General features: G+C 32.5%; 1 protein-coding gene across 1 annotated transcript in view; it reads left to right on the top strand.

Annotated features, from left to right (window-relative positions):
• Positions 1 to 26,336, top strand: part of LOC137924874 (uncharacterized) — a 122,729-nt gene that overhangs the window by 23,723 nt on the left and 72,670 nt on the right. Inside the window, exon 2 of the mRNA XM_068768285.1 lies at positions 9,286 to 9,458. Within this exon, the coding sequence (XP_068624386.1) occupies positions 9,286 to 9,458 (173 nt within the window). The remainder of the gene's footprint in view (positions 1 to 9,285; positions 9,459 to 26,336) is intronic.

The following is a 26,336-nucleotide window of genomic DNA, read 5'->3' on the forward strand; positions in this document are numbered from 1 at the left end:
TTAATGCCGAAACTTATTTAATATTGTATTGATATAATATTTGTTAACAATCACATGAAATAATGATAACAGTTTTAACAATTTTTAATTATTTGTTTTTGTTTAAAACAAACCGTCAAACATGCCGGTACAGGACTGAGACTTGCGATCAATGGTAGCGGATACTTTATCGTGAATATCCAACTAGAGCTAGATTACTTTTATTACAGTATAAACTTAACCAGGGCATACTTATGAATGTTTATAATTATTATTAAATTCTATTTAAAATCATATAATAAAGGCGATGTAAATGTGTGTATATAGTAAACGAGCAGTTGTAGCCTGGCAGTAGAGGATCGAGACTTGAGATCGTAGGTCACGGTTTAATTTATGCGATACAATCTTATATAATTCACACTTTGTGCAATAATTATATAGGATTGCCACTGCCTACAAACAAGTTTCCTGACGATAGGCGGCAGCGTCCTTTTCGTATCACGTTACTACACTCCGATCGCCAACCCTAATGTGTGGAATTAAATAAAAGAATAATTATACTATTACTTGTTATCCAAATTATTTCCTTGACATGTCTTTACGTTTAAAGACTACCTTAATTAGTAAAATTTGAGTAAAATTACTGTAGTTTTTTTTATATTTGAATCTTTACGGTAACCAGTTTGTGGTACTTTTAGTGTAAAGAAGTGTTATATAGGAGAGTAATTAAGATTTTTTTCTTGTATCCGAACTTGTCCATGCTCTAACAGATTGGGAGACCTTCGAGCTCTTAAATACCTAAAGGCTTCCGAGAAAGAACTTTGGTTCTAGATGTTAATTAAATTGCATACCTTCTGATTCGAAACCGCTTCAGACAGCTGAACCTCGACTGGTTCGGTTGCCTTCATAGTATCATTTGTTTTTATTATTTTTAAGTTTATAAAATTAAGTTGTAGTCCTTACGAGAATCATTAGTTGTTTTTTGGATTGATGTGATTCAATTAGCAACAATGTAACTTTTACTTTGACAACATAATAACAGTTAACCCTTTGTGTTTCTATATATTTAGATTTAGCTAAACATTAATTGTTTTCACTATGCAAGTTTAGACTTCTCCCAGATTTCGATATGTCTGTTTTGAACTTTTCTTGTTTACCTGCAGCTGGCTTTAATTTCAATTTCACTTCGTCGAAATCTGAATCTTTCTCTATTACTCCCCGTAGTGAACTGTTTAGTAACTTCCAGAAATTTTTAACTTTGCTACTAATATTTCAGTGAAAAGGTTCTTTTTGAGTCTTTTGACGACGTGGTTTTTCTTAGTTCAAGGCTCGTTGGAAACATTTATAGAATAGAATGAAATATGAAATTTTAAAATAACTAAAGATGTTTCTAGTTTATATTGAAAAAAGGTTCTTTTTGAGTCTTTTGACTACGTGGTTTTTCTTAGATCAAGGTTCGTTGGAAACGTTTATAGAATAGAATGAAATATGCAATTTTAAAATAACTTAAGATGTTGCTGTACCAAGAATAAATAAACAAAAAATATCTCTGTAAGCCCTATTTTTTAAATCTTCACTTTTAATATGTAATATGTACCTTTCATTTTATATTAACGTGTTCAGTATTTACGTGATTTTTTCAATTAATTCCTGTTTTGTAACCATATAATGACAATAAAATAAATAACACTCAATTACACGAAAATTAATAATTATTTACTATTCGGTGTATACAGCGTGATTGGATGTAGGTGTAAAGGCTTTAAAATTGTGAATATATAGCTTATTTCTCGCCTTATAATTTAATGCATGTCCTATGAAAAAATTATTGTTTCTAGAAAGAACAAATACGTAATGATAAAATAGTGAAAAAAACGTTTCCAAAAATTAAGTTATTATTCATGAAAAGCAATTATTATTTACCATCGGTCTCTTCAGACTTTATACTAACTGAAGTTATTCGACTGCCGCATTCTAAATCGCTCTTTTAAAGCTTTTACATCTGTAATCAATCATTCTGTATATCAATTAAAGATTTTACAATACACAGAACAGTTGGCAACATTGTAAGAGTATTATACCATTGGCAACATTTAGTTGTAGCAATCAGTATAACGAATATGCTTGTTCATGACCTTTATCAAATATCAAGCGCTGAGTTATCGAGTTTAATATAAACAATAAAGGTGTCGTTTACATTCGCAGACTGCTGACTGGGGCGTTATGTAAGCTCCTACGGCTTGTGATGAAATTTTTTTTAAACGTCATTAGATTTGCATTTAAAAAGGACAAGTCAATTTGAACTTCCTAACGCTTACACTGTATAATACGAATCGTATCAAATACCTGCACGCAAAAGGTGTACATATTTTTTGTCTACGTTATACGATACATTTGATGTGTTTGCCTATTGCATTTATTCCTAGATTTACTTAGAGACACATCAACATGAAATAATATTACGTTTTCTTAGCACGATAATAACTATACTCGTATTACATAGAAATTCAGATTCATAAAGTTTTATAAAACGTTTGTTTTTATAAAAATTATATTCATATTAAATTCTGAGGATTTTGTACATATATCTGAGTGCCGTATTTATTGTATTCCAACATGATAATATTAATAAAATAAGTGTTCAATGAAATTACTTCCATCTATTTAGATACCTCACATCTATCAATAATCTGAACAAATACTTAACACAAAATGGCTGTTATTGAACAAGAATAAATCTGAATAACTCATTTCTGACACTCACAGATTGAACAGTTATTAATTACTTTCGGTATATATACACAAATACATTGGTTTCATAACGCTTAAACCTATTCTAAATTTTCTATTATTTCTATTTTCTATCGAAGTTATTCTGTTGTCCTTGGGCGATGTGTCCAAAATAGTTTAGGACTCTTTCTCTTTAAGGCATCCGCTATATTTTCCACCAACACTACATTTCAAAAGCCTGAATTTTTTTCGCTGCGCGTATTCACTGTGATTCAGAGTAGTATAAGAATGTCGAGGAAAAAACAGAAATACGAACATAGCTAATTCCTCCTTTTTTTCATACATTAGTAATTTATTATTTGTATTACTGTATTATTCTTTATTTAACTCCGAACTAGAGATTAATTTGATTATTTTATAAACTTAGGGGTCATGGTAAGTTATGAAGATGTTGCATTATTATTAAATTTAATTTATTAAAAAAATTTATAGATAAATGTATGAATGTAGTACACGAGCAGTTAGAGTTAGATCACTGTGACTTGAGATTATAGGCCATGGTATAATAAGTATTATTACTATTTTATATTATTAATTATATAGGATTGCCACTACTCACACACTCACACAAACAAGTAGTATCCAGAGGATGGTCAGCAGCATCTTCTTCATACCATAAAACCAAATTGCGATCACCAATCCAAACGTAGCGATTACGATATTTCCTACTATTAATATCTTTGGGAAAGACCTATTGTAGACGTGGATTTTCAATATCTAAGTCCTAAGTCTAAATTTGATTATGATAAAAAATACTATAATAATCAGAATATATTTTAATGATATAAAAATGGCATTTATGGAGTCAGCTAAAATTATGTAGTGGGTTTTTATTCATTTTTTTAATAAAGCGCTTTTGTGAAGTTCGTCTAGAGCTACGGGGTGAATTTCGTATATTGATTTTTTTTGAGATTTCACGTGTTCGTTTTTGCATTGTTTAAACTATTGGACAGGTCTGGGCACGGATTTCGTTATTTGAAAATTTTGATTTTGGAAATTGATTTTCACTGAAAGAAACTTTTAAAGTAGTAATATAAACTGACATAAACATACACAAAACTATTTATCTATTAATGATTGATCTTCGTGAGAATAGTAAAATAAAGATAAAGATGAACTATAAAAAATGTTTTATAAATTTAATTCATGTTATCTTTATTTATTATATTTTTGCAATACATAATCAAAGTTAAGGCAGTTTTATTTTTAATATTTATTTAATTAAGTAGCATATCAACTCACAAGGTGAAAATAATTATACTAGTGGTAGTTTAGTGGTTGAAAATAGTGAATTACTATAGAAGGAAAACATAGTTCATAAAGTTACTCTTTCTTGAAATTAATAAGTCAAACAACGTTCGGGGTTGAGTGTTACTTACTATACTATAATTGACTTTATAAGTTTAGCACTACTTGAACTTGAAATAATGCGATCGCCTACACACAATATCAGTGTTAATTAAATATTTTATTATATTCTAAAAAATTGTATTATTATTGTATTAAATATTTATATATTGTAAATAATTGTTCAATCAACCTGTAGTTGCGTTGATTTTATTTCGCCTGTTATTTTTCTCAGGCAATTTATTATTCGAATATATGATCGACACATCGTGACGTCCAAAAGGTATATAATCATGTCGAAAAAAGAATTTTATTAATATTTTAATTAAATTTTAATTTGATTTGACTGGGATATTTCTTCTTTTCAGCTGATAGACGCCTCCTACAAGGCTTTATCCTCACCCTAAATTGGACATGATAACCGTTGCTAGGTTGCCTGCATCCAGCGATCTTAACTTTGTTGTTGGTCCACCAAGCAAACGCCCAAAGCGTTTACTGGCTCATGATCTACACTAGAAAACCTTTTAATACCAAGAAATATCGATTACATGATGTACCTTGCCCGCTATCACATTAGACAGACAATTTTCCGAGCAATGTCGGTAACCTTTGCTCTTTTTCAGAGCATTTCATTTATGATTCGATCTCGTATCAAAACTCCAAGCATAACTCACTACATTGCTCTTTGGGTGACACTAAGTCTTTTTATAAAGCCCACCATATGAAATCACGTCTCGGAACTGTAAGTTATAACAGACTGTACACATTGGTCAAAGACCTTCGTTTTCGGAGATTAATATATTAATATCTGTAAATATATGTAAGTTAGTGTAATCAATTTTAATTAACTAAAGATAGATAGCTTAGAGTAGATTTATAAACAACCTATGACTTGCAATTATTTACGGTTATCAACATTCAAACTTGATAACTGCAATATACTTCGTGGAAATTATCTAAAGTTTCATCGAATTTAACTGTGTTGCTGTCCCATTGAATAGAATAGTGGTTACGAATGATCTGTATTGTTACACGCGTATAAAATCATTATAATACACTCGAAGCTCTATACAGTATATTCAGAGTATAAAACCTACAAATTTCTAACGAAGTTTGATATATATTTTGTATAGTATACAAAGTGAGAAACGTCGAGATATTCATAATACACTCGAGTCCTTATATAGGATGATTGAAATTTAAGGCAAAAAAATTACGAACAAAGTTTTCCTTATAGTTTTGTATTATATATGACGTGGGGAAGATTTATACAATAAACTAGATACCATGAAACAATTGTTAATAATGTAAAACTATTTTCAAGGCACATAAACAACGTAAGCACACGTATTACAGAAAATTTTAAAACTAGTACTTACATACTTTTTACGTGCACAACATCTTCATTGAAATCGGATACAACGAAATAGTGTCTTAAGTGAAATTATAAGCAAAAGAAATGGAAACGATAAAAAAATAATACATGCCCAAACAATAATCAAGGGAAAGTACACGGTGAAACGGAAGCTACGATTTGTAACCGAGCAATAGCAGCTCTATAGAGGTCTCAGATTTGCAAACGTAGGTCGCGGTTTCAATTTCTGGGATACAATCTTGTCAATCACATTATGCTTTAGTTATATGGGATTTTTTTATGGCCCCCGCTATTGGAGGCCTCTCGTACCCCTAATTAGTTGGGATCAGGGTCTTTGTTTACAAATAAGTTTTTCAGATTTTTCATCTTTATTCTTCACTCACTGTCATACTTCTCAATTTCTTTTATTCTTACCTTATTTCCATCATAATATCTTTCATTTTGTTCTCTCATTCCTTCTTGCTTTCATCGCCTTCCTTCCATCATCTTATTACTCTTAGGTGGTTAGGTACATTTTTTTTATTATTATTCTTTATTTTATTATTTACATATTCAATTTTTTTAAGCGAAGTGTTCTTTGAGTTGTGCTTTCTTAATACATTACTACCACTTTTCTTATTCTATTTTTCCTATTAATTATTGACTAGTTATTTTATGTGCAGTTTATTAGGTACCTTACTTATCTATACTGTTTTGTTTCTATTAACAGTGTTACTCACCACCCTACGAGCAAACGATAGGAATGATGGGTGAAGGTTATCGTCGCCCATCATTACGGCGATGCTCAGTTATATAGGATTGCCACTGCAAAGGAATTTCATATCATAATACCACACTGCGATCACCAACCAGCCTGCCATAGATATATTTTTTGGATATCTAAGTGTTGCTTTGGGCGTCTATTCGCTGAAACGAAAAATTGCTAGGAGCTTTCTAATTAAAAAATTGTGTATATAATTATATATTACTATATATAATTATATATTTTCATACAATTTTTATTCATATAATTACCAACTTTAGTTATTAATAAATATAAGCAAAATTTATCGCGAGCGGCATATAGAGATTGTAAATAGAAGGTTATGACATCACATAGTGTAACTATTATCATTTTAATAAACACTCACTGCATTCACGGTCATTGCTAGACATTTGTTTCTAGAAACTTCCATAATTGTATTTTGCTGAGATTATTTATTTTATAAAACTATACACTCGCAAACACACTCGACTTAGCCGTCTTTGCATTTAAAAATGTAAGATAATTAACAGACATTAATATGGCTTGACGTATGTATCAGATATTTTCATAGCATTTTGTCTTACGGTGTTTTTTAAGGCAGTGCTGCTGAAATTGATTATTTATAACTTAAAAGCTAAAGTTTACATAAAATATCTTTTTAAACAATTATCATTCTAATGGTTGCTTCTCAATACATATTATTTATACGCAAAATTAAACAAATAACTAAAAATAGTGAAATACAAATTATTTATTAAAGAAAAAATAAAAATGAATTTGTAACACCTCAATTTCGACTTCATAAAGGATTTAATAATCCTTCATGTGTTTTAATGCACGCAAATATAATTAAGTACCACAAGGTTACTTCCTTTTGTATGTTTTAAATCTTAAAATAAAAATATAATATTATTTATTATATTTATTATTTAGCATTCAATAGTTTTTATTTGTTAAATATTGTCGAAATGTGTAGAAATAGGTTTTTCACTTATTTACATGATTGATATTATAATGTACACATCAAAAATTTTTAAATTTCATTTTAAAAGAATAACTGTTTAGTTTTTTGCCGGCTCTTTTCAGCAGATTCGCGTTCCAGACCAGTGGTAGCTTATTATTTATAATTTTAAAATCATTAATGATTAACAAAAGACTTTAATTAGAGATATTATGAATTTTGGATTACTTATATGCACAGTTTTGTCATGACAATGTTAATAAACAAATGATATACAAATGCATTGCATTAATTATCATTGCTGCCAGTGGGTTCATCGTATGATCGGTATAAAATAGGTGGACGTAATCAACGAATATTTTGCGCCAGTCACGGGCAAGCCGATTTTAATAATATGACTGCATAATCCAATATCAAAGAGTTCGTACGGATCATTGTCTGGTATATTCGTAATTAACCACGGAAATGTATACAGGACGCTGACTCGAATATTGCAAAATCAATGTTTCAGGCTAATTAAATTATTTCAGACCGACTACTCATCGTATTTTATTACTGTTTAGCTGAATATATTGATTTGTAAATTAAAAAGAGAATTTATACAGAGTGATTGGAAATATATATATATATATATATATATATATATATATGAATTATTATTAAAAAAATAACAATGCATAAAAAAATGAGCCCATTTTCCTTGGGCACGCTTTAGGATGAAAAAGACTTTTATTCTTTTTATTATACCTTTCTTGTATAAGTTTCCTAATAATTTGTTTATATATGTTTGTTAAAAAAAATTCCAGTCCGCCATTATATGGACAATGTCGAAAAATAAATCGTCGACGCAAGTTTAATCCAAGCATCAATCTAAAAAATATATAGGAAAATTGTCATACGCAACAAAAATTATTGCGAACCTTCAAAATAAAAAAAATATTTTTAAATGACATTTTTAAAAATGTTTTAAGGTTTAATTGATATTCATACAAAACAAAGTCCTGTCTTATCTATGAATAATCAATTTCTCATTTTGATGGAAAGAATTTCTACCCTAGCTAAGAAGCTGTAGCGAAATAATCACAATTGTCAAAATGCGCTTACCTGTCAAACCATCGGTGTACGCATGCGCAAAAACTAAGGACGCGCGGCGTATGATTTGCAGGCGGTTGTAAAAACTGCGTCTCACGCCGAAAAATATTATGAAATATAGTAATGGCGAACGGCGTCAAGTAACATATGTGTTGTTGTTTGTGAATTTGTATTAAATTTTTAGTGCTGTGATGGAATATGGCATAAAGACTATCTTATATCAATTTTAAATCAATGTTTAATATTTACAAATGAGTGGTGAAAGTTTTATGTAAAAATTATTTCATTCACATGACGAATAATTTATTACGGCGTTGGTGTGTCTGAAGTTGTAGGCGGATGACTTTTAAAATAAACTGTCATTGTGTCTTTCATCCAAGCGTCTTCATTTTTGTGCTCCAGCTCGTTAGGTATTGTCTCTAACATTGCCTACCTAACCTGTTAAACTCCACCATAAAGCTAAGACGAAGCTAGGAAGCTAAAAATTCTTTAATAGGCTAAATATCCGGTAGTACTCTGTGATCAAACAGTAAGGTGAAATTGTCAATAAAAACTCCTGGACATTAGGAATGCTGGTAATTTTTTTTTTCTAGTTTAGTAAAACTGTCATTCACCAAGCGTCTGTTTATCAAAAGTTGAAATTTCGTTTAGCTCAGCCCAAACCGTTTTGAAGGATATTTTATGTCTCAAATGCATCATATTCGCCTGACTTGGGACTACTGGCTTTCCAGCAAACTCAAAAGGCAAATGCAGAGAGGCCATTTTGACACGTTTGGGGAGAAAAAAAACGCATCGAAGAAGGCCTGGAAAGATAAACCGGAAAAACAATTTGCTATAGCAAAAGTGCCTTTAATCGTATGGTAATTAAGATAAAGACCTAGTATGTCCAAACTAAGCTCATAGATCATTCTGTCTCTTTCGAACCAGTAAACTTGTATGTCAAGTGCTTTCCCATTCGTAATATTTTAAAGCGTACTAAAAATTCCCTTTTTCTAGGGAGAATCCGCGGGAGCTGAGGAACAAAGCGGAGAAGCAGCGACGTGATAAAATGAACCAATCCATAGCGCAGCTCGCCGCTATTGTCCCTCCAATCCTGGCCACGGGACGTAAGATGAACAAGACGAACGTGCTAAAACTCACTGCTCACTACTTGAGGTCGCATCAATATGGTAAGCAACATTTCTATTGTCACTTTTGTGTAACTATCAACATTTTGTTTAAAGGCAATGTACATTCTATTAACCACTAGATATGCTCTCGACTTCGTCCGCGTGGAATGTAAGAAAAAAATTAGTTGATCTTTTTAAATTTTTGTGTAAGAATTTTCCAAAATAAAAGTAGCCTAAGTTATACTCCTTATTGTATCATCTACTTGCGAATAAATTAAAAGTAAAAAGTAAGTCCTTTCAAAATTTTTCCAGCTTTTAAGAGATCAGCCGCAACAAAGGACAGAGACACAGAAATTATTTTGGTATATCTATCGTATATATACTCATGTGCATGTAGTAAAAACCGTTTATAGTAATATTACAAACAGACACTACAATGTAATTTTTATATAGATTCAATTTATATATATTCATTGCCGAATGACAAAGATCGTGATATATAAAATTTAATATAAAAGTAGCTGTTCCGGCTGAATTCTACTGTCAAATTAATAGCTGTATCAGGCAATGTCGTTTTCCAATAAAATGGTTATTATTGTAACATAAAATGATCACCGTATTCATTTATTAAATGTGAACTGAATAAATTAATTTTGCAATCGATAAATACTGATCGAAGCAGTTGTAAAATGTCGATATGAATTAACAGCGTGTCAAATATCAAACGTGCGAAATTTTAAGCGAACTGTGAAACAAGTTTTTCATAATTATTATTTTTTTTATTTTCAAATTATTGGTTAGGTTTCTATATTTTTCTATTTAAAACGTCTGCATAATATTAGCAAACTTATGAATAACTAGCTGTGCCCGCGACTTCATCCGTATGGAATATAAAAAAATGTTTACTTTATTTAGTATTTTTTTTCGTTAAAGATTTTTTTCTAAAGTAAAAGTAACCAGATTTACTTCTTATTACATCAGATACCTGCCAGTATAAGTCCAAACAAAATCGGTCCAGCCATTTCAGAGATCAGCCGAAACAGACAGAAAAAAACATCAAAAAAACATTTGGTATATGTACCGTATATATATCTCTTACGCATGTAATAAAAAGCGAGTTTTTAACAGACACCTCAATTTCACTTATTTGTGTGAATTTAACACATTGTTGATGTAATATGAATTGTCGACGTTGTATAAAACTATATATAAAATCCTTTTTAAAATTTCATTGTTTGCATTGTTTTCAAAGAAAAGAGAAACTTTATCTTAGAGGGATTTCTATCCATTTGGAATAATCTAGTTACTTTGTGCTCAGTGACCAATTCAAGCGTCTCTGAAGACCGCCATGATCTTTAAAATTGACACTTAATGTACATTAGTTGAAGTGTCTATATAAAAATTTGTTCCGCAACTTGCTTTCATCTTAAGAGATTTTATAAAGACAAAACATTTTTAAACTACTCGTTGCAACTGTTTATCGTGGTTTGAAAACTTACGAATAATAATTTTATTTGTAAAATATTACACCACAGTTTCGCTACATTAAGAGAGGTTGGTAGGCATAGCGTTTGAGTCGCATCGTAAATTAGGTGAAAGTATTTTTTTTCGACAACGGCTCGAATAATTTGTTTATTTATTTAAAACATAATCACACAGTTAGGGCGATAGTAAAAACCGTTTGCACATAGAAACCAGCGAGTAAAATATGAAAAACCTGTTTATGACTCAGGTTAGCTAATAAATATTAAAAATCAATCAAAACAATACATGTTGTCTAATAAAAATATATTCACATTATTACTGAAGTCAGGCTGCTTCTAATCGGTCCTATTTTAAATTTGTGAAGGAATCTATGTACAGCGGTGGACATGCTGCAGCTGAAAAGATGATGAGTACTAAAATGTTACTTAACATTGAATTAGTAAATGAGCTGTGATGGTCCTGTGATAAGCTAACTGTAACTAGGACTTGATCGCAGTTTGCGGATTTGATTCCCGTGATACGGTTAAAAAATGATAAATCATAAAAGCTTGTACTGCTCAGAAACAAATTTCCACAGGATGAGCGGCAGCGTCCTTTGAGTTTTCTTTTCATTTATGATAATGACTCCCGTTTTAGGACCTCTCGCTTCCTCTGCTAGGGACATTCCATATTAGTTTTTAAATTTTTATTCTACATCCTCTTTCGTCCTGCACACTGCCATTAATTCGCTCCTTTTTTTTACGCTGCCATTCTTTCGTTCGCAGATCTTCTTTCTTCCTTCCTTCTTTCATTCATCCACATTCCCGGATCACAGTTTTTAAATTAATCATCACGGATTATTTTTCATCACAGACTGTTATATTACTGTTATATGTTATATTTATTTTATTTATTTACAATTCTTTTGTTGTTTAAGTATTTGACACTATGTTACTCAGCTTACTCTTAACACTCTTCCCTATGCTTATTATAAAATATACACTATTTTAATTTATTTTATTGAATTTTGCAAGTAGCTTTTGTTTTCCTTTTGTTGCAGTCTGCACCAGTTTTCTTAATTTCATAATAACGAATTGCAATCGTCAACCCGCCTACCAAGCGTGGCGATTATGGTATAGGTATTTTTGGCGAAGCTCATGTCTTGTAGTGGGCATCTATAGGTTGAAACGGCGAATTCAATAAATAAAATAATTTTAAATTTCAATAATTTTTTTTTTCTTTTACTTTGACAAGTCTATAACTCTTGACAGTAATAGAGTTCTGACACGTGAGTTTACTCACCGTCATATGTGAAATAATGCAAAATATTGAGTCAGTTTTCTGTGACGCAATATATATACGATCTAGTTACACTACGCATCAATTTGTGAATAATTATCTAGTTTCGCTACATTCCACATAATAATTGTTATGGCTAGGAATGTGAGCTCCACCCATACAAATCACCCGGCTGTTAACCGTCTAAATATGTGAGCGTCGTTGCATTAAGCGTCACGTATTGGGTTCGCGGTTTCTTTAAACGGTCACATAACACTGTTGCGTCGCTGCAATCGATTGTTTCACTAGGTGTTATTCTAGACAATTGATAATAGTTGCAATCGATCCTTTTGTCTATTGTCATTCGTCAATATTTTTTTCACGAAGGTTCTAGATTTAAATGCAAACTGATCAGATTAATTATGTACATAGATTGTGTCATAGATAAAGTATACAATGATTTATAATACGAGAAATATGAAAATTTTCATATATTTCTATTCATTTATGTACTTTATTTTTCCACATTGAACCAATTACTGTGATGACTAACAGAGCAACAGTATCAAATTGAGCTTTTCGCCGTCCTCAGGGGCTGCCTCAAGGTACCTAAAAGGCGTCGCACAGGTCGCCCCCATTCCTGCCGTTCTCCCAGACACGGTGCCACTCAGGGCCAAAATTTGCTTCAAAACCTCTCCTCCTCCACCGCCTCCGGCTCCATCAGCCTTTCTAACCGAACGGCAAACCTACTCTCCCCAAACATTTATCTTTGGCGAATCTTTCCTTAAAACCAAAAAAATTCCAAGACCCAAGTCGGGTGTCTCTCTCTTGCCAAAGAGTTCAAAGCACTCGCGCAAAACCTATCACATATTTCGACGAGGTAGCTTTTATAGCAGCAAAGCTCCGCACAGCCTCCGGTCCATTGGAGCGCTTTCTAGCGATCGCGGAACACTGCGCTTCCGGCCGCTCTTAATTAGGAATCTAAATAATTTCCCTACCACGTTCTTTGTTACGATACACACCCCACTTTGAGCCGCCGTAAGAATGGTACATCACCAAATCATTAGTGTGGTACTCATTACACGATGGCCGCGTCCGTCTCGCTCGCAATTTAGCGAGGGTGTTTAGGAGGGGTCCGTGTCTCCCTAGTTTACCGAGTAGTCTTCGCTTTACAAACTACATAACACTCAATTCACTAAACTATACACCTGCACGGATATAGTCCCACATCGTGCGAATGTCTTCGCAGTAACTGGAATTGGATCATCCAGAGTATTTTTTCTAACTCACGGACCGCTGTTTCCGCGCTTGAATCGACTAGCAACGTAACAACTCATGCAAAAATAAATTGAACTTTTCAATAATGGATTCTATAATATATACATAGAGACTCACGAAAAGAATTTCGTGTAAAAAAAATGTTACGGCAATATAAAGTCAAAATATCTGTATAATCTGGTTTATGTGTGAAATTAAAATAATCTTTATATACTTTTCTTTAACTTTCGTATAATGAGTAACTCTTATGTGGGAAACTGTGTAATGTATTACAACACACTACAAGCGAATGCCTCTGAATTATAATTATTATTGCCTCTTAATTATAATGTGATGTATAAAGTTTATTAAAGATAATCTTTTAAAAAACATCATGGGAAGGATTAGTTATGTTAAATGATAATAAATCTTCTGAGTGAAATACTCTACTACTGTACTCGCATTTATGCCCTATACAGAATGATTATACGCTTAGGCTAAGCGTAGATATAATAATAATTAAAGGTGAAATTAAATAAAAAAGTTACAAAGAATTTACTTTACGCTACTAACTTTAAATTGTCTAGTGTGGATTTTATGATATACACCCACAAAAGGCTGAACGGATCACGCAAAGCTAGTATTTTAAATATAAAAGTAAACAGAATACTTATTACATATTTTTTACAGCTCGTACACGCCCACTGCAAGGCATAGATCATCCTGTTGTGTGCACCTAGTCATCATCATAATCACCATTTTAACCGTAGGACGTAATAAGAATGTGTTTACACAAACAAAAAAATCAATAGATTAAATTGATCGTTCTAAAATTAGTATTTTTTTAAACGAAATGCGACCAGTAATTTTGGTTCGTTATCTAATTAGTATAATATTTAATTTTATATGAAATATAAATATATTATTTTTATATAATGAAATAATAATGAATGTATATAAATATATTAATTATTATTTCAAAATAAAATATAATTTTTGAGGAGTTATGACAAATGACAGATTCATATGTTAACAGCTGTCTCGTGTCAGCCGGGTAGAAATTGTACAATAAGAGCAAATAACAGGCTATCTAAAAATAATATTAGATGTTTGCACTAATATTAAACAGAAGCCAGCCAGTACAATAATATCGTCATAGCAGAACGCTTGGCCCACCATTTGTAAGGTATTTCAGAGACGACTCACACCTTACGATTGGATTTAATAATTAATAATAATTTAATATTATTTATTATACTCGTTAGGATACATTTAAGTAGTTTCACAATAATATACAAAAGAGTACAGAGGGCAGTCTTATCACTTACAGACAATCATAGTATGAAAAATAGAGATTTGGATCGCACTTGCCTCAGAAAAATTTAAGAAACAGAGGACGAAAAACAATCCTTTTAAATTTTCTTCATTTCAATAATGGTATCTTTTTTTCGAACGGTTTAGCCATTTATAGATAGATGTGAATGGTGATGTGAAAGATGCGAAACATCAATTATTTGTCACTATATGTGTCTATTTATTTAATTCAAGATTCTCCAGTATATAATAAATACACTTTGAATTAACATAAATTACCAATAACCAAACATATTATGGGGCGAACCGCTTATAAATGGTTTTAAAATTACTATGAAATCAGAAGCAAGAAAATTACTAAAATTAACATAGACATTTATAAACATAACAATACGGTTAACAACAGCATTTTCATTTATTTACAATAAGAACATCAGAAAGGTATGCTTTGAAATAATTATAGTTATGGGTTATAAATAGTTTAAACATTGCGATACACCGGCATATTTACAGTGTGTATTACAGCAATAATATGATTACGTTACTGGCTATTTCACCCCACTCTCTTCGCGAACGTAATTAATGCCTCCTCAACCTCCTTCGGGGCGGTGTTTCGTGGAATACAAACCGAGCAAAACCAAATTATCAAAGTCTCAAAGCCTTTTGATTTTAGAAATATCATGTAGATGAATACAGGCAGACAGAGATACAGGCGGAAATATCCTAAATATGTAGTTAAATAAAAAAGTCGAGAATAAAAAATACGTAATAAAGGGACCGGTCATCGTGGCGATGGTCATCGGCTGAAAAGGAGAAGAAAAAGAATTATACATCTCCGTTTCAGCCTATATACGCTTAATACAAGACTACGATTCGTGATCGCCTCTGGAAACTTCTTTCTGAGCAGTTGCAATGATTTATAATTAATGCACAAAGTTTGAATTATAAAAAATTCTATCACTGGATTCCAACACGCGACCTACGAATGTAAGCCTCAGTCCTCTACCACTAGGCTACAGTTGCTCTTATACGTTATACGCGTAATATTTAACAGCCAACAAATAAATTAAATAAGGTTAAGTAATTTCTTTTTTCGGACAAAAAATTCTAAACTTTTTGTTTCGGCATAACCAAATAATCGAAAAAATATTTAACTTAATCAAGCATATATGTCAATGCTTCTTTTCGGAACCAACATAACGCTGAAATAAAAATATTTATAATTAAAAAGTAAAACAAAGAATAATATAATAAGTATATATATATATATATAGTAATACATGTATTTATATGTATGTGTACGACTAGATATGTGTATGCATATGTGCAAGTGTACTATACTCTGAAAGTGTAGTATATTTAAATGTTTTTTTTTAATTTTGTAAACTCTTAACTTCCCTTTTCTTTATCTCTCTTATCTCTGTCCAAAGATTGTCGTGTATACACCGCCTCATAAGACTACCTCTTGTGCCTGTATATAAATTGTTTCTTTTTTTTAGTTATTATCTTAGTTATTTTGTTACATTTATTTTTTATTTAGAGTTTTCGTATACGATAAAGTGTAAATAAATACATAAAGTACTGCGTTTTTATTGTTAAACAGTAATATATACGCTATACATTCTAACTTTTTGTACTTATTCATTATAACAAAATATTACGTTGCATTTTTTAATTTATTATAATTTCAGTTTCTGTTAGTTGGAACACGTAATAAGTATGTAAACTAACACACTACTAAACTGTTAAATAAAGTCCTGGAAATTATTTGACCAATTTATTTATGAATATTTCTTGCGTGTCATTCATATTACTGCCATTGGATGTGCTGTTATAGATGACATAGCTCGCAGAACTGATTGTCGCTGGGAAGGAGTGGAAGTATAGCGTTCACCTCCGTAGGTAGACGGTATACTTATCCGTATACCAGCGACAGCTATCTATTCTGCGTGCTATGTAGCCAGCATTCTGCCTCTTCAACTAGCTATCTAGTGGATAGCTAGTTGAAATCCAATCCGAATACACTACGGACACCACTAATCCACTGGGCTATGGTAGTTACTTTCATCATCTACGGATCTGCTCATTCCTAATTCGCTCTCGTCATCCCAAGCCAAGGACCTTGTCAATGAAATGGGTGTCCACGTTTCAGTGCCGTAGCTTATAATTTGTAACACGCGTAAGGGATATTTGACGAAATTTCTCGTAATATAAATATCAAGTACCTTTGTGTAATTATCGATAAGATCATTACGGTGCTGCCATGGTTCGTTATTTGCGAGAAGGTAAGTGGAAATTGAATGTTACGTTTAATGCGTATATGTAAGCAGTTTGTTTATTCATGTTTTAAAACTCATAGTACTCGGCTAGTTGATTCATTTTTATGCTACCAAATGTATTTCAATGTATAAGTGGTGGTTCTATTCTTGATTTCTTGCGCCTATTTTTACCTGTTTATTATTTCTAGCTAAAAAGCATTTTTGATTTAACAGAATCTTATTGTTGCAAGGCGTGTAATTTTTCTTTACTCTAAGCTGTGGAAATTACTTCGTATCCTCATCCTTGTGGAGTTATATAATATAGGTTACCTTTAATAACAAATCAATAAGTACATTTTAATGGCAATAAATGATTCCTATTACTACCACTTTTGCACATTGTTAATCAAAAACCACGAAAATTTACAATGAAATTAAGATGCTTTGTGTTGACTTTTTTTGTTAGGAAAAATTCTATCGCATTTTATTTATTTTATTTTACAGTTATAAAGCTTACAGATACAATAAATAATAAATATTTAAATTTAATATTCAAATTTTTTTATAATAAGTTTCCACATATTTTTGTATAAACATAATACATTTACATCTATATACTGACTCATCACGATATCTATGGTACTATACAGTTTAGATATTTGAACTTTAATATAAATATTTTATTCGTCTTTGTAGAGGTTTGCTAAGAACGCGTTTTATGAAATTCCACCTGCAAAGGTGGCTGTACATCAAGATTGTTAACAGGAGGACAACAATATCTATGTAAGCATAAACTCCTAAAAGTTGTAAATTCCAAAGTATTCCCGTTAGTAAACAGACAATAGAAAAAGAATGAAAGACATGAATGTAGGCGTAAAAGTACACTGAACTCGATATATTATCGATATTTGTTCAGGGTGATTTAAAAAAAATACATATTTTGCGTCTCATTGCCAACCGCTACCCGCCTTCGCGGGGGTGAGAACGGGTAATGACACCAGCTAAGGCCTATTGTTCACTTACTTTTTTTCGCCGTGAATATTTATGGATATTTCACCGTCTGTAGGTTATCAATGTTGTATGGAACACTGGAGCTTTTTGACATAAATAGAGCGGCTAGACGTCACTTGTCCCTCGGCGTGTCACGTCTTTGTCTCTTTTTTTGGTTTTTTCTATATATAGATAATTTGAAAAGGTAATATTTTTATTGTTAAGATTCATCATGAGCACGTAGCCGTAGTCCCGGTCGATGGCTTTACTGTCTTATATACAACCCTGCAAGGTTTCTTAGCCGAACTGTATACTTGATAAAAAGAGCCGTGAACATCAGGCCTAAAACCCACACAATATTACTACATCAGTGTTAAAGAACATAAACATCCGCTGCCGTGCTTTCCGTGGCGTCTTGGGGTAAAAAATCGCGCCGCATCCTCTTACAAATAGATGCACCGGAACTTAGAGCACTTTAGATCTCGATCTCTTCATTTATAAATACACCTTAATTAGGCATCGTTTAGGAAGTTCAGAAACCTGTTCTAGGAGTGATTTTTAGTGGATCGGTCCTGCGCTACCCGCATACCAGCACCTGGGTCCTCCTAGTGGGCAGCCCACCCACGCTGGGTCTACCGGCTCGTGGTAACCACTTGAACATTGTAATATTAATGTAACTTGCAATATTAAGAACTGAGGTGAAGAATGAGACAAGACGAAAGAAAGGAATGTAATAAAAGATAAATAGTGAAAGATATTGTGATGTGTGGCAGTAGAGAGAATGAATGATAATGTGACGTATGAAAGAAGAAATAAATTAAGACTGTGAATAACTCATAAGAAAACAAAAAACTTTAACTTTACACATGTTAGGGGAGCTAGAGAGCCCTCCAGTAAAGGGGGCCAAAAGAATAAAAAAAAAACACTTGAACACTTTTAGGCCCCAATAGCCAACGGTTGTACCAGCGATGTGCTCCACCCACTGCCACTTCAGACTGAGACTTGGTTCTTCTGCGGACTTTTTCTCCTTATTTCTGGTACAATCTCACAGTGAAATTCTCAGCATAGCCCTCTCCATTGATCTCTGGGTGACCTTGAGCCTTATTATGAAACCCGTCGTAAGTGACCACGACTCGGATCCGTATGTCATCAACGGCATCACTCATAGGTCAAAGACCCCTGTCTCCTGATATTGCGGTATTTTAGACGAGAAGAGGTTTTCTACCTTCCTGAACGCTACCCATCCGAGTTGTATTTTGAGGGTATTTCGTTGACCGCTAAGCGAATCATATAACATAATTCAGTTCCGAAAAACAATTGAGTCAAACACCGTCTAATATAAAAGGAACATTAAATATAGGTGAGCCAATATAAAACAAGCTCGAGTTTTATTTAATGCTAAAAACCTATATGTACACTACTATACTTATTTCACGAAAAGTAAACGGTATCATCGATTACCAAAACGTAATTATTGGTTTCAAAAATTAACATTTTTTATTTAAAAACGTCACGTAAAAATGGCTTCTCATAGCATGCGATATTTAAGGGTATAAGTTGGTTTAATAATATTTTATTATAACTAAACTAATAACTATGCGAATGCGTTATAGTGTAAGGACAGCGATGTTTAAAATAAAGAAGAGAGTGATTTAAAAAATGCAACTTTAAAATAAAATGATTGTAAATCTTTTGCACTGAACTATTCATACTAATCTAAAATATTGTAGATGTTGAAATTCTTTATAATACTTATTGGATCGATCTTTATGGGCTTGAGTCATTAATTGGACTTTTCATCTACGCATAATAATTAATTAGCAGTTATTTAAAATCAGTAACCATGAGAATACTCTCTCTCCCTCTCTGTATATATATATATATACATATACATATATACATATATTTATATATATGCATATATATATATATATATGCAGAAACGAAGAAGGTGTTTATGGGAATAAAAATAATTGTAAAACTTGCTGTTTTTGTCTTATACATACCACACATGAAATAAAACTTCTGTCCCTAATTGACTGACATCTAACACCATCATCATATATTTCCAATATAAGCAGTTAGAAAAACGGAAAAAAACATCACGTAACATTAGGCATAAGGGAAAATGTAGGAAGTGGTAGACGAGCGGAAGACGACTGACTCTTGCGATTGTAGGTAGAGGGTTCGATAACCGGGATACACTTTTATATTTATAATGCACACGTTATGCCATTGCTAACAAAGCAAGTTTCCAGAAGATGGTCAGCAGAATTCTCTGCATAGCATAATATCACACTGCGATCGCCAACCTCACTACTAAGCGTGACGATTTTGTATTTATTATTTGGTGGAAGACAATGCCTTTCAGTGGCCGTCTAAATTCTACATTGACGACGATAATAATGATAATGATAATAAATTATTACTAAAATTTCTCCGTGTACGAAATAAAAAAAAATGTACAATGCTTATAGTGAATGTATTAAAATACGTTCGTATGTATATTTTGTTCGAAAATGGACAGGTGAACAGATTCTAATAAACATGTCTGTTCTGCAACGTAATCTTGTCTCCGTACAATAACTCTCGTCTCTTTAAATAACAATTTTATTATCATCCTTCAAACGTCGATTGTAATGTTGCCATACTATTTCATTCATTCATATTTATTTAGCGGTCATTATGGTGAGAATTATTTTATTTTATACATTTCATCAAATATATCAAGAAAATCAAAAGAAAAATTGTTAAAGAACCTAAAATGACATACGTCCACACAAACAAACATTATTTCTATAGTTCCCTGTATATGAATCCTTTTAACAGTAGGGTAAAAATTATATGTGACCATGTACGTCCACTATAAATTATAGCGCTACCGAAACCGCTGTACCGCGCCTTAGGAAAAGGCGGCAAAGCGGGGGCCGAGGAAAATAAGCATGAGCGAGCGTTAACGCTGAATTGACAGAAATCAGCGGCCAATACCTCCCCGTCGTACGGTTTTTGAAGATATGCAGATTATGATTCTTTCTAAAGAATTTTTGAAGTCAGTTGAGAATCGAACTCGAGACTTTTGACAATAATTTGTAATAATAATGATAGTAGCATATATTAAGGAAGACAATAGAATGATAAAAGTTCTTGAAGTTACAACAATACTTATTGAATGCCGTAGAGTGCATTACTCTAAAATTAGTGAATCGGTACATGAAAGCTTAATAGAGAAAAAACTTTAGGCGCGTTCCGATGTTAAGATACGCGGAATAAATACCAATTTACTCTACAAATACGCCATAGTGTTCTTGTGAATGCACTACGACACGTAAGTGACTGACTCACTAATTGAATATTAATTTTATATGTAGGTGCTAGCTACTAAATCGTTATGTTTATAACGTATTGTTTGTTGATTACATAATAAGATGCTATTTATTTTTATGAGTAAATTGTAATACTACGTTTCATTAGATTTATTATTAACGTCTTAAGATTATGTTTTGTATACCAACCTATATAAATCTATGTCATCTTCTTTTCTTATGATTTTTATTCGTTTATTTAATCAAACATTTATATTATTATACGCATCATACACAGTGACCCAAGTTGTCAATACTACACTATATATCACAAGCTGTACCCGTGACTCCGTCCGCGTAAAATTTAAAAAATATTTATTTATTTATTTGCTAATAATTATTTTTGCTTCATAATCTTTATAAAAGTATCCTCAGTAACTCCTTGTTATATCAGCTACCTGTTAGAATAAGTTCCGTCAAAATTGGTTCAGACATTTCGAAGATTAAAATTTAAAAGAATCAAATTTTGGGATACGTGCCGTATATTTATTTATATGAATGTAGTAAAAAGCGGTTATTTGTAATATTACGAACAAACACTCATAACTTATTTTTTGTGTATAGATAAGAAATATGTCAGACGTGCCCAATATAAATCCGCGCAGTGTGCGCAGTTTATAAGAGTTTTAATACGCCTGTAAAGCTGTTTAATATTTTATTTAAATTAAATTTTTATGAATTGTGTGCATACTTTATCAATAAATATATTACTCGTATACCCAAAAAAACGTAATAGAAAATGAAAGTAGGCGCAAGCGCAACGAGGGAAGCGCAAGATCGGTCGTTGTACCGATCTTTAGGGGAGTTCCATGTCTTGAAACGGGCGGGTGCTGCGAAATAATAACCAATGTAATTAGGAATGTAGACGGGGAAAGAAAGACGACGTGTGAAATAAGATCAGAAAGTAAAGAATGAATTGATTTAATAAAGGATGTGAGGCAAAAACGTTGAGAATTTGTGAGCAAAAAAAGAAAGTTCTTCTCTTTCTTTCCTCTCAAATTAAATAGCAATAAAAATAATATATATATATATATATATATATATATATATATATATATATATATATATATATATATATATATATATATATATATATATATATTTACACCACTAAAGTCACTGCCCTCAACAAAGCAAGGGGAACGAGAGATCCCCACTAACGGGGGCCATAAAAGACATGAACATGAGCAGAGCAGAGAGACCTGAACAAAGCAGATTTTAATAGCGATTTTAAAAATTGTGATACCGAGCACAGTTTTCCTTAATAAAGGTAGTAAGTAACCTTGATAAAGGCATAAATTATTTCTTTAGTATAATTCCATATACGTTAATTGTACTTAAAGAAAACTTCCCGAATACTAATTACATTCATTTCATTATTAAATCATTGTTAATTACTTAACTTGCGGTATAACTTCTCCAGTCGAGCATATCTTGTTCTCTGATATATATATACAAGGACCAGTATGCTTAGTTTAATGGCAATATAATCAGTAATAGCTAAAATGCAATAAATCCGAAGCGGTCTAAACGATAAAAAATTCTTATGTTTCCTGGACCATTTTCAAACATTTACTGTCGTTTCAAATACGTTGCAGTATCCATGGTTACAAGCATGCAATTGTGCCGTAATATTATATAGGACATATATTTATTCAGCGCACTTTCAATTAGTATAAAGAGACAAAATTAAAAATGATTTGAAAAAATATGTTTGTTTTTAACTGACCGTACGAATTTTCTAGAATTTTCGTCGTACATTAAAAACGCTCTCTAACAACGCTGTCCGTTGCCTACGAAAGCTTCATAGCGACTAAGTTTTCTACAGCCAATGTATTACACACACTCTGCATACCTCTGATTCGTTCACGCAAATTTAAAACTTTTTTGATACGACTTTCAATGAAAATTGGATCAGGTTCAAGGCTTTCATTTATAAATCTAACGTCAGAAACTAGGAACAAAAAATCATGATTTTCTTAAAAAAGTGAACTCATAAAATATATAATAACAGCCTGTGGCTATATATAGATTAGGTATGAATTGTTTTAATCTATTGAAAACCAGGAAAACCGCAAGAGTAGCGGGCTTTTCTTAGGTCAAAAAAGCTTTGAAATCCGTATTCATTAGTTGGCTGTTTAATAATAGTGTATCCCAATTTGGTCTTTTTTGACGTATTTGAGTGAGAACTTATAAACGATTAAAAGTAAAATAAATCAAATCATGTTCCGACATAGAGCAACTAGTCAATTAATTGTAATAATTACGTAATTCTGTAAAATAGTTCCAAAACCCACCATAAGCCAAGCCTACTTCCATCGGTTTTCGTCTACATCAACTAAGTCATCTTTATACCTTGTAAGTGGACAAACTACCACCCTTGCCGGTTCGTGGCCCACTCGAGAATCTTAACTCTCATGAGGCGGTAGTATCGTGCGCTGCGTAGTCTGCCTGCTACTTCAACTTACAAATCCCCTGAGTACTTGCATTCGTCTACGAAACTCCTCATTTCTAATACGATCTCGGATGACTGCAAAATTAATTATAATTAAATTACTATGTAAACATATATATATATATATATATATATATATATATATATATATATATATATATATTATCTTCCCATTAAAATTATGCATAAACACATTTTATATTTAAGATAAATATATATTATGCGTGTGTAGTGACATGATTAGAGTAATACGTTATGAAAAGATCCAAATAACAAAATATTCTTCTTTTAATTATACTGTTTATTATTATTTAATTATATTGTTTATAATCAAATATATATTAACAAATAAATAATAAAGCTTTAGTTTGCTACGTCACATCGATAACCTATCATAAAGTTTAAATAAGTCACTGAATTTAATATAAAACAAAGATTAAAATATACATATATATTAAAAATGAGAAAAGAGTGAAAAGAACTGTCGATAGCTGTCATAGTGTTTGGGGCTGGGACGATAAGACGCGCAAGCAGAAGAAAAGGTGGTTGCAAAGATTTTAAACCAAAAAGATGAATGAAGCTACATGACCTATATATATGGGATAAAAAAAATCATTTTTTGCCCACTGTTAACATTTCTTACTATGTGAGCAGCTTTCATATAAATACTTACAAAGAATGTTTATGTTAAATTATTTTCGCATTTCTTTGTAGATGACTTTATAATGATAAGTGATTAAACCAAATGACAATATTGATTAGAAGTTGAGCAAAAATTAAAAACATTTAAAATTAAAATCGGTTTCAATTTATAACTATGACATAGCTCTTACAATAACAATGCATACAGATAAAATAATGTACGGAGGCATTTGACTATGTATAGTTGTCTCATTTGTTATATCAGGTGCAGAAAGCAAACGGAGTTAGTTCCTATAACACGTGCGCAATGACGTGTCAACTTATTTGTTTCTAATGATATCTCAATTGATATCATAGTTTGACCATGTGTCGCGAAACGTGTGCATGGACGAAAAAAAAAACTGATATGTCTGACAATTGAATATAGGAATGAATAACGTTTTATTTAGACAGGATGATTAGAAATGGCAATATTATAAACTTTGAACTGGTTCGTTTATAACTTATTTTCTGTCAATTAATATATCGTTTCTGGGAAAAATATATTGTAAAAATTCCGATTGCTTGCAATCTTTTCCCTCAGGTATTGTACTAGAAGTTATTTGAGTGGCAATCGAGAACCGGTAGATGCGTGGGTCGCCCCCCTCCCCCCACTAGGTGGACCAACGACATAGTAAAGGTCGCGGGAATTCGCTGTATGAGGGCAGCGCAAAAGCGGACATTGTGCCGATCTTTGGGGGAGGCCTATACCTTGCAATTGGCGTCTATTGGCTGAAAAGAAGAATAAAAAAAATTAAATCAATATGACACAATTCCGAGAGAAAACTTCATACAGGATCCGTAGATGCATGTGTAAACCCTTTAAAGCCTTTTATTAATAAACGAGCTATTGTCTATTGTCTCGTGTGAAGTTTTTGCTGTTAGCCTTGCTTCATCGTAAACGAGTTCACGGAACGGAGGGGTCCGTGAACTACATAAAATTAAAGGATTAGAGTTTCCGAACCCGTATCAGCAATCGACGGGAGGACGAGGAAGTCACATAAAGTAGTGGCCGCGAGATAGTAGCAACGGGGCTCACCCAACCAGCTCCCGAGGACACAAACCCAGCGCGACCCAGTCGGTCGGCAGAACTCGCGGCTGGCGTGGACCACTACACTACCTCGGATCGCCCACGCTGTTCGCGGCAGCGGCGTCGGCGTATACTTAACGGACGGTAGGAAGTGTTGTGAATGATTTTTGAGCATCACACTCGTTTTTTCGTGCGGTGAGCGGTCGCCAGTGTAGTGGATGGTGATGTAGTTGGTGAGTTTTCGTTTTCAGTGTAGTGAGTGTCTGAAGCGTGCGGTGTGTGGTGAGTGGATTGTGGGAACCCTGCGATATGATTTGTAAGGACGTCTTTAGGACGCCTTACGAGGGTGAAGGAGTTGGCCGGGGGAGTAGCGAGAGGAGTTCGCTATGAGGGGGTAGGGGTGGGAAGAGGCCTTCGCGAAGTATGCCTTGGAGCATGCCTGGAAGAACTCTTGGACGGTTTCGAGTTGGAGGTCACTGTGGGGGTCGATGTTACGTTGGAACCACCTGGCGGCGGTTGAGAGCCGGGTAAAGCGGTTCTGTAACGTCTGTAAAGGTTAGAGTATGTGTGTCGGGGCGTGGTCTAAGACTACGCTTGCGTAAGCCAATACGAGAATAAACTAGCCTTTCAGTTACCTTTTAAAGCATCCGCACATATTTCGGATCATCATTATAATACAATTGTTTTTAAACCTAGAGATTTTATAACATAAGCTAGCAAGTTAGTTGCACATCCACGATTAAAAAAAGTAAAATAAATCTAATATATAAAATTCTCGTGTCACGGTGTTCGAACTTGAACTCCTCCGAAACGGCTTGACCGATTTTTACTAAATTTTACATGCGTATT

Source organism: Battus philenor, unplaced genomic scaffold (genome assembly GCF_028537555.1).
Source record: "Battus philenor isolate CCGP_79_NKW_IND1 unplaced genomic scaffold, ilBatPhil1.0.hap1 SCAF_1, whole genome shotgun sequence".
Lineage (NCBI taxonomy): Eukaryota > Metazoa > Arthropoda > Insecta > Lepidoptera > Papilionidae > Battus > Battus philenor.